A 10,496-nucleotide genomic window follows, 5' to 3' on the forward strand; every position below is an offset into this window, starting at 1 on the left:
AAAAGCGAGCCCAAGGCGAAGCGCAAATCCAGAGCTTTGGTTCACAAGGGGTGGGTGTGGGCTGGGAAGGGGGATTACGTAGGTCTCTCCGCCCCCTCCCCTGACACCTCCTTGCCACTGGGAGGGCGCCGAGGGGCGGGGGAGGCGCTGCGAACCCGCTTGGGGGCTTCTTTGTTTCTCTCCGTACCCCACAGGAGGGCCGGGTGCGCCTGCAGTACCCAAGCCGGGGTCGCCACCCGGGGATGCCGGCCCGGCCCGGGCAGCGGTGCGTCCCAGGCTGACAATTGAACCTCGCGGGAGAAGCGAGAGGGTGGGGAGGAGGGTGGATCTCGGCCCCGGGAAGGGAGGGCGCTGCCGGGGCCTCGCGTGCGGCGGGGAAGCCGCCCAGAGAAGGGCGGGGGGGAAGGGGCGGCAGGCAGTGTCCCCGCGCTACGCCCGCTTACCTTGGCAGCCCTGGCCTGGGCACAGATCATGCTCCTGTCAGCGTGCAGATTAGAGCTGGGGGGCGCACGTGCCCCGCATAGTGCACCGGGCGCCTGGGACTGGCTGGGGAGGGGACCCTGGCGACCGCCCGCTCTCGCCGCGCTCTGGCTGCCGGGTGCCCCGAGAGAGCGGCGGCCACGGCCACTGTCACGGCGGAGGGGCGCGCGCGGCTCGGCGAGTGTGTGCGCGAGGAGGGGGCCGGTTCTGTCAGAGTCGCACGGTGTTCCGGCTCCAACAACAGCGCCTGATGTGCGGTAACGCAGCACACTTCATCGCTTTATCCTCCCGCTTGCATCCCCTCCCTCCCTGCCTGCTCCTCTGTGGGTACCAGACTCCAGAACCAACCACAAGCCGGGCTTGCTCTCATTAGCGCTGCCCCGCCCTGCAGCCTCCGCGCACCCCCACCCCCGCCCCCGCGGTAAATATATATTGATTCTTGTTACCGCCGGCCCCATCCTTCCAACACCCAGCACGCGTACTGGGCATATCCAGCACCAACCCCGGCTCCTCGGCCCTTTTGTGTGTGTGCAAACAGAGTAGCAGAAAGGATGCAGTACAGACACTCTAGGCGGGTACCCTGTGACAGGTGTTCTTGGCCTCTGTCTTACACACTTTCCTCGCTTACCTTACACACAGTTAAGAACACTCAGAGACACATTTCAGGAACTGTCCTGTATTTGCACAAGCACACAAAACAAACATCGTAATGACAAATGCAAAGGATGAAAATCACCCCAGAATATCTATTGTTGGGCAAACCTAGCTCCCAAACCGGGTTTTCTGTTACACAGCACAGTGTCAGAATGCTAGAACGAGAAGGAGGCAAAGTCTAGACCCTTCCAGGTACAGCCAACTGAGATGCAAAGAGAAGTGAAATGCTGGTTACTATTGGTGGCTGGCTGCTCCATGTATGCACATTTTTGTGCATTTGGTCGACATTTGGTTTGTGTGTGTTCACATAAAATGCAGAAGCTTTGAGCACATAATCTTTATAGCCTGGGATTTTATGATCCAACCACATTCTCTACAATGCTGATTTATTCCTTCCCATTATTTTGCCCAGCATCCTCTACATGAGCTTTTTTTCACTTTCTGAGAAGTTATCTTCTTTCCCAGACCCCAAACTCCGCCTCCTCTAGAATAAACAAAGGCTTCACCCTGACTTCAGAACTCCTTACTGAAGACCTGAGTACAGACTTCTCAATACCAAATCTCCTTCCCCTTCCACCCACAGTGGCTAGTTTCTCAGTGGCCCTCATTCAACTGACCTGCCTCTTGGCATTGATTTCACTCTTACAACTGGAACTTTCTAGAACTGGAAACTTTGGACGATGTGAAGGCAGCTTCACCAGCTGTGCTCTTTTCTGCAAGGAGGCACAGCCCTTCTCTTTCCGTATTCCACTTGGGGTGCCCAGTCCTTTCCTGACAGACCCTTTTCTTTGCCTGACAGCAGTCAGATCTTCTGGTCAGATGAGCTCAAAGCGACCACTTTTCAAACCTCAGCTAAGAATCCACACAGAAAGCTGTGCACACATTTCTCCGGATTTTACACTTGGATTAGTACCAACTCCTATATGAAGAAAACTCTCCGAGAATAGACTTGAACAGGCTGTGGCAGTAAACAGCAACAGCAACCAACCATGTGATGTTTCCAACCAGAGACTTGAAAGAAAACAAAAACTCTCACATAAACCAGCATCCATGGTTTCTAAATTAGCACAATGTCACCAAACCACAATAAAGGATAATTTTTTTACCTCAACTAATTGCCAGGATGTTCACCTCATTATTTTCAGTGAATCAGCATCAACTTGGCTCAGAGATGTTTGCTCTCTGTTCTATCCATCATGGAGATGACTTGACAAGTCCACATCTCTCATAGAGGTTATTGATGTAGTGATCCTTGTGGTGTGCTTTATCCTCCCCTGAGGAGTTGCTTTTTTAATACTGAAGACAAAAGATATTAAAGTAGCAGTACACAAAGTTTCACATCCTGAGTAGATAAAGAAGCCTTGTAGAGCAGCTTCTACATGCCAGGTGCAATGGCAGCATATACAGACTCCTGTGTATTGTCCTTTTTTATTTTTTGTGAGGGGTCTCACTCCAATGCCCAGGGTGGAGTATAGTGATGCAATCTCCATTCACTGCAACCTCTGCCTCCCAGGCTCAAGCAACTCTCCCCCCTCAGCCTCCCGAGTACCTGGGAGTACAGGTGTGTGCCACCATGCCTGGATAATTTGTTTTTTGTATTCTTAGTAGAGATGGGGTTTTGCCAAGTTGCCCAGGCTGGTCTTGAACTCCTGAGCTCAAGCAATCCTCCTGCCTCAGCCTTCCAAAGTGCTAGGATTACAGACGTGAACCACCATGCCTGGCCCGTTTTGTTTGTTATTCCTAACAGTTCCCCTGTAGTCTGGGTAGCATGATCCTATTTTACAGAAGAAAGCAAAAAGGCTATGTTAGTTCTGTAATTTCCTTAAGGTCTTGTTTCAAGCAGAAGACCTTGAATCTAGAGTTTACAGATGTCAGCTGCCCTAACCTTAAAGAGAAGAGTATTTGGTGGAGAAAGGAAAAGACATGGCATGAATCTTAAAGCCATCCTAGTAGTCATATTTATTAAGTTTCTAATGTACTCAAAATACTGTTATAAATAATAATAAGTCACAGTCCCAGTGCATCCCTCCTAATACTAACCTTATATAATGGCGTAAAGTGATGTTGAAGGTTTTGAGATGCATATACAAACACCTGTATTATCATAATGCCCATGCAACCGAATCTTCCACCTTTTGTAACTCGAGGCCCAGGAGGACCCAGGGAGGGGCTGACATGCCTGCTCACCTGCTCATCTCAGGCCACATGCAGATAAAGATTAGCAAACAGAGCACCATTCACAAGTGGTCCCTCCAATGCTGAGAAAACGATAACTTGAACCGATCCAGGGCTTTATCTTTGGGGACAGGCCTTCAACATAATGTCGGAAGTGAATGCACTATAACTAGGAGAAGAAAAAGACCGAGCTGTTGAAGCTATCTCACACAGTCTCTGCACAGGAACAAATTGTAGCCAATAATACAAGATTGTCATTTGGACTTTCCTAATGACTAATGATGGTGAGCATCTACTTTTGTGCTTCTCTTCCATCTGTCTATCATTTGTAGTAAAGTGCTCAAAATTTTTGCTCATTTTTAAATGGGTTGTTTGCTTTTATATTGTTCATTTTTGAGAGTTCTGTATTCTAGATACAATGTCTTTGTCAGATAAGTTTTCTGAATATTTCCTCCCCATGTGTGGCTTGTCTTTTCATTCTCTTAGTAGTTTCTGTCACAGAGTAAATGTCTTTAAAGTTGATGGAGTTCAATGTATCAACTTTTTCTTTCAGAGATCATGCTTTTGGTATATCTAAGAATTCTTTTGACTAACCAAGGTTACAAAGAGTTGTGTTTTGCTTATAAGTTTTAAAGTTTTACATTTTACACTTAAGTATTTGGTTCATTTTGAATTCTTATTATTTTTTAGGTGTGAGCTATGGATGGTGATGTTTTTATTTGTTGGCTTATTTGTTTTTGCACATGGGATGTCCAATTCTTCTAGCGCCATTTATTGAAAAAAACGATCCTTTCTTGATTGAATTGCTTTTGCAACTTTTCAATAATCGCTTGGTTAGATTTGTAGGAGTCTCTTTCTATATTCTCTGTTTTGTGCCTCTGATCTGTCTTTCTATTGTTTTACAAATACTACACTATTTTGTAGATGTATACTGCCTTAAAATCAGGTAGTGTGAACCCTCCAATTCTGTCCTTTTTAAACATTATTTTGGCTATTTTCATTTCTTTGCCTTTTTATATGAATTTAGAAATGTTTGTCAATATCTACAAAAAAAATCCTACTAGGATTTTGATTGCAATTGTGTTAAATTTATAGATGAACATCAGAAGAATTGACATTTTAACAATCTTCCAATTTCTGAATACCTTTCAACCCACAAACTTAGCATTTCTCTGTATTTGTTTAGGTTTCTTTTGATTTATTTCATCAGTAGTTGAAGTTTTCAGCATGCAAATTCTACACAGATTCTAAGAGTTTCCACGTAGATTCTAAGAGTTTCATTTTTTGGTACTATTGTAAAAGGTATTGATTTTAATTTTGAATTTCACTTTGTATTAAAGTGTACCTGGGATTTGTTTTAATTAAGTATGCACATGCAGACATACAGACATGGAAATGCTTCTCATGAAGGGAGAAGTTTATACTCACAGAACCCTAGAAACAGGAGGCATGGCATACCGCGCAGGGCCACAGGGGGAGCTCCTGGGTCAGTCAGGAGGCAGAAGCCGGGGAGAGCATGGCTCAGAGCCTCTATTTTGTATGCTGTGGTAAGGAACGGCCAGGCAGGGCAGACCAGTTTGAGCAAGTCTAGGATTTGATAGTTCCAATAATTTCAGTGGCTGTGGGCTATAGAAGTAGTCTCTAGTTGGCCTGTACTTGTCCCTGGGGAGACTTAGGGCAAGGGAAATTGGCTTGCTATGTGAGTTGGACAAAGGAGGTGGTTGTGGGCATGGACTCTGGATTGGTTGGTTTACATATGAATGGTGGGCTCTCAGGCAAGTTGTTTGCCATCTCTAGGAATTAGCTAGCCCTGGGAGAGGCAGTTTCTTCCAAGCCTGAAAAGCCCCTAAGATGTCAAGGCACCACAAAATACGGAAAATAAAAAACATAACTAAAACTCATTCACTGGTAGAACAGTGTGTATGTGTATTTGTTATGTATCCCGTGACCTTGCTAAACTCATTTATTCATTCTAGTAGCTTTTGTATAGATTTCTTGGAATTTTCAATGTAGATAATTATGTTGTCTGTGAATAGAGGATGTTTTATTCTTGCTTTCCAATCTGTATGCCTGTTGTTTCTTTTTTCCACCTTCTTTCACCAGCTATCCTTTCTATTTATTGCATATATTGTTTATTTTATTAATTAAAAAATTTATTACTGAGCTTTTACTTTATGATAGGCAGTGTAAATATCAATCACACTAAACTTGTGGTCAAGTTAAACATGTAAGTACAATACGATATAGGTGCTGAGAGAGGGATGTGTTGTCAGTGTGAGAGGAGCAACCACGCTAATATGGCTAGGGAGGCTAGAAACACCTCTATTAATAGAGCTTTGAATGAAGAGCAGAAGTTTGTTGGGTGACCAAAAGACATCCGAAGAAGAAAGAAAAGCATACATGAAAAAGCAGAAGACAGAAAGAACAGAATGTACTTGGTGAAGAGTTCAATTTGACTGGAGCAAAGAGAGGTGTCAGAGAGAAGACTGGAAGCAAAGGTTTGAGACATACGTGATAGGGCAAACATGCCCTGCTCCAGCTGTTAGAATTCATTCGGCAAGTAATGGAGAACCGTAAAGATTTTTAAAGCCAGGAACGGAAACAACCAGATTTGTCATTTAAATATATTGCAAAAGCCATGTGTGGTGGCATGTACCTGTAGTTCTAGCTACTTGAGAGGCTGAGGCAGAAGGATCACTTGAGCCCAGGAGTTCAAGTCCAGCCTGGGCAACATCATGAGACTTTGTCTCTATTGTTTTTTAATTAAACATAAATAAATGAAAAACATATTGTGAAGCAAAATATACAGTGTATAAATTTTACAAATTATTATTTCTAATACTTTTAGATTATTAATATATGTTGATCAAAAATTAAAATTAAAAATTAAAAAAAGAGAGAGATGTTGATAACAAGTGTCAGATGAGGATGGCAGCTGGCTAATTTGCCCTCACCCACCTTTCCATCAAAATACTTATTAAAAAGCACGAGACAAAGAAAAGTGACACACAAGTATGAACTATGAATGCTTATCAACAATTTATCATATGCCAGAAAGATTCTCACTAACCTAATCAAAGTGTGTTTAGGCATTAAAACACAGCCAGACCAAAAAAAAAAGAAAGAAATTAGAAACAAATGCCTTTAGAAAGGTGAAGCCTTCATTTAGGAACAGCAATAGAGGGTGATAATAAGAGCATAGACACAAAGCAAATCACCTGGGTTTGAAACTTGGATCAATTATTTACTTGTTTGTACTCTTCTGCAATTTATTTAAATTCAATTTCCTCATCTATAAAACTACTTATGAATATTTTTACCTTAAAAATTTTTGGCTGGGCACGGTGGCTCACACCTGTAATCCCAGCACTTTGGGAGGCCAAGGTAGGCAGATCACGAGGTCAGGAGATTGAGACCATCCTGGCTAACACGGTGAAACCCCATCTCTACTAAAAAATACAAAAAATTAGCTGGACATGGTGGTGGGCGCCTGTAGTCCCAGCTACTGGGGAGGCTGAGGCAGGAGAATAGCGTGAACCCAGGAGGCGGAACTTGCAGTGAGCTGAGATTGTGCCACTGCACTCCAGCCTGGGCAACAGAGCAAGACTCCATCTCAAAAAAAAAAAAAAAAATATTGTTGAGAGTCAAGTGAGATAACAAATGTAAAGTTTATAACATTGTGATTAATACATGGTAGCCTTCAGTATTCCTTAGCTCATTCCGTCAGTAATGTTCTTTTCAAGTCCTTTTGGAGATTTCAACAGGCTGTAATGTATATGACTAAGTTTAAAAGTGTTTTGAGGAAAGTGAGATATTGCAAATTTTTTTAAGTTTTACCGAAAAAATTTTTAAACCAAATTACACAAAAGTGGGCAAATGTTACTAAAAAACTCTGATGGATGATTTAAAATTTGCAATAAATGCATGAAAAATTCTTAAATAGCCCTATAACCCAATTAAGTGCAAATTAAATTGAGATACCTTTTTCCTCATTTTAGGACTTGTATTTCTCCTGGTAGGAAAGTAAATCGTTCCAACATATCTGAAGTGTAATTTGCATTTATGTCAAGGATCTTTACACAGCTCCTGTGATTAAATGTAATGCATCAGTTAGTTATTGCTGCCTAACAAACCATCCCAAAAGTTAGTTAACAACCATGTACTATTTCTCCTGAGTCTATAAATCCACCATAAATTGCTGATCTAGTCCAGACTAAGCTGATCTCAGCTGGGCTCCTTTGTGTGGGCAGTTGGCAGGTTTCCTGGGAGCTGGCTGATCTAGGACAACTTCATCTGGGACAACTTGGCTCTGTTCCATGTGGTCACTCATCCTGTAATAGGCTATTCCAGTCTTGTTTTCATAGCAATAGCTGGAGCGAGTGAGAGAGAGAGAGAGAGAAATATGCAAGACTTCTGAGGTCTGGTCTCAGAACTGGCATACTGTCACTTCTACCATATTCTGCTGGCCAAAGCCCACCATGAGGCCAGCCCAGATACAGGTGATAGGGAAAGAGACTCCACTCACTGATGGAAGGAACTGCAAGGCCACAGGGTAAAGAGTATGAATGCAGAGAGGATGGAGAACAGAAGCCAAAAAACAACAGTATTGTCAGAAATAAAAGAGATAAGAAAACCACAGTGGCCAAAATCTGAGCAGGATTCTAACAATTGCACCCTTAAAATGAAGGACTGAGATTGTATTCTTGGACTGTATATCACATGATCTGACCTCTGGAATCTAGCATGGATCCTACAACATCAAATGAGGTAGGATAAAACTTTGAGCCCTCCTCAAACCACATTTTCTTTGACCAACTCTGAGGCATTCACCTAAACACACCAGGGGTCATCCTTCCACTGTTTGACATTTATCTTCTGAGCTGGCTAAAAATGGTCTTGCAATTGTCCCTCTATTTTTTTTTTTCTATTCATCCACTTAGATCTATATCTCACAGAATAGACATGACAGAGAACATAAGGGCCAGGAAGAGCTGCACTGCTCTCTAGAATGCTTAGTCACCCATGACGAAAGCTTTATGAGCTAAAGTGGATCCAGGATGAGCTATGGAAGGAGTGAACACTGGAGCAGGAGTATAGACTTAAATGAAGTATGCTCTTCAAAAACATTGCAAACTGGGTTTCCAGTTTAAATAACCTAGCCTACCAAAGGATGTTTACACCCAACCACAATCCTATAGACCCCTGTTGCCTGCAAGGCACTGAAAGTTAAAGTTAAAGTTAAACTGAAGTCAGCAGTGAGGAGGCTAAGAATGTTCCTCTCACCGCACACTCCAAGAACCTGGAGAACTCTCTAGCCTTTTGAGGAATCATAAAATAAACAATTTAAAAACAAAAATGGGAGCACTAGAAGTACACCTTATTAAAGAAATAATATTGTTCTGAGAAATTAAAAAAGATCATATAGATGAAATAACTTTATGCCAATTTTTTTAATTTAGAAGGTATTTCCTAGATAACTTTATAAAGTTGACAAAGAAAATATAAAAATAAAAAAAAAACTGATGGAGGTAGAGATACAAAAAGGAGAGGAACAATAAAAATGTAAGAAAATTCTAAATGCAAACTAAAAATCGATATTGGAGACTGACAGGGAAGAAAAGGCACTATAGAAAATAAAGGATTGATATAAAAGATAACCCTGAGGAAACTACCAAATTCCAGAGGAAAATGACAATGAGATGGATAAGAGAATAAATGCAAGCTATATAGTGCAGATAAAGGAGCCCCAACCTTAAAATTCTTGTCTTGCTCAGGGGAAAGAGGGAAAACTTGAAGCAAAAGTAAAATAAAACAATCAAAAACTTTACAGAAGCAAAGTTTCCTGAGTTGATGTAATCCTTGGGTCTACAAGTCTAAAGAATTCTTGGTATTCCAAAAAAAATATAAATAAATAAAAATCTTACACCTAAATATATACTAAATTTTAGATTATTATCAATACGGAAAAAATTATACAAGTGACATTAAACATATAGAAAAAAACAAAAGAACAAAAGACTGGCTGAACTGATTTCTATTCTCCATCATCAAATGCTAACATACACTAAAACAACATTTGAGAGTGCAAAATATTTTGTCAATAAAAATTCTATACCTTCATAAGTTATTCAGATGTAAAAGCAATAGAAAGATTGCTCAAGATATCGAGGAATTCAGAAACATAATATTCTTGTATCTTCCTATAAAAACTCCTCTAAAATATACATCAAGACAGCAAGATAGAAATAAAAATGCAGAAATATAGAACTACAACTTACATGTTTTGACTCTGTGTGCTCACCTAAATCTCATGTTGAATTGTAATCCCCATGTTTCATGAGAGGGACCTGGTGGGAGGGGATTGGATCCTAGGGACAGATTTCCCCCATGCTGTTCTCCTGATAGTGAGTGAGTTCTCAAGTGTGTCACTTTCCGCCTTGCTCTCTCTCTGCTGTCACCACGTAAGGTATGCCTTGCTTCTCCTTTGCCTTCCTCCATGATTGTAAGTATCCTGAGGCCTCCCCAGCCATGCAGAACTGTGAGTCAATTAAACCTCTTTTCTTGGCCAGGTGTGGTGGCTTATGCCTGTAATCCCAGTACTTTGGGAGGCCATGGCTGGAGGATCACTTGAGGTTAGGAGTTCGAGACCAGCCTGGTGAAACCCCGTCTCTACTAAACTACAAAAATTAGTCAGTTGTGGTGGCTGGCGCCTGTAATCCCAGTACTCAGGAGGCTGAGGCAGGAGAATCGCTTGAACCCAGGATACAGAGGCTGCAGGGAGCAGAGATCACACCACTGAACTCCAGCCTGGGCAACAGAGTGAGACTCCCTCTCAAAAAAATAAATAATAAAAATAAAAAATAAACCTCTTTTCTTTATAAATTATCCAGTCTTAGGTAGTTATTTATAGCAGTGGGAAAATGGACTAATATAACTGAACATCAAAACCAATTAAATATAAATTTCATTAGAACTTTGGTAATAGAGTAACAAAATCAATGAAAAAAATGCTCTTATTGAGGTAGAAGTTATATATGGAAAAATCATGATAAAGTACAACTGTAATTGTGTGTTGATAAATTGTGTGGATAAAGACAGGAAAACTGATGGTTGGGTGGGAGGTAAGGATACACAACAGTCCTTGTTCTGATTTTGATAATTTAAAAAATATAAGTACTTAGTTGATT

The 10,496-nt window shown here is 41.5% G+C and overlaps 1 protein-coding gene across 2 annotated transcripts in view; it reads right to left on the reverse strand.

Moving 5' to 3' along the window:
* Window positions 1-822, reverse strand: part of HECW1 (HECT, C2 and WW domain containing E3 ubiquitin protein ligase 1) — a 460,467-nt gene extending 459,645 nt beyond the window's left edge. For both annotated transcript variants that reach the window (XM_063667367.1, XM_054495635.2), the window contains exon 1: window positions 444-822. In XM_063667367.1, the coding sequence (XP_063523437.1) occupies window positions 444-473 (30 nt within the window). In that variant the 5' untranslated portion in view covers window positions 474-822. The remainder of the gene's footprint in view (window positions 1-443) is intronic.
* Window positions 823-10,496: the final 9,674 nt, after the last annotated feature.

Source organism: Pongo pygmaeus, chromosome 6 (assembly GCF_028885625.2).
Source record: "Pongo pygmaeus isolate AG05252 chromosome 6, NHGRI_mPonPyg2-v2.0_pri, whole genome shotgun sequence".
In the NCBI taxonomy this organism is placed as follows: Eukaryota; Metazoa; Chordata; class Mammalia; order Primates; family Hominidae; genus Pongo; species Pongo pygmaeus.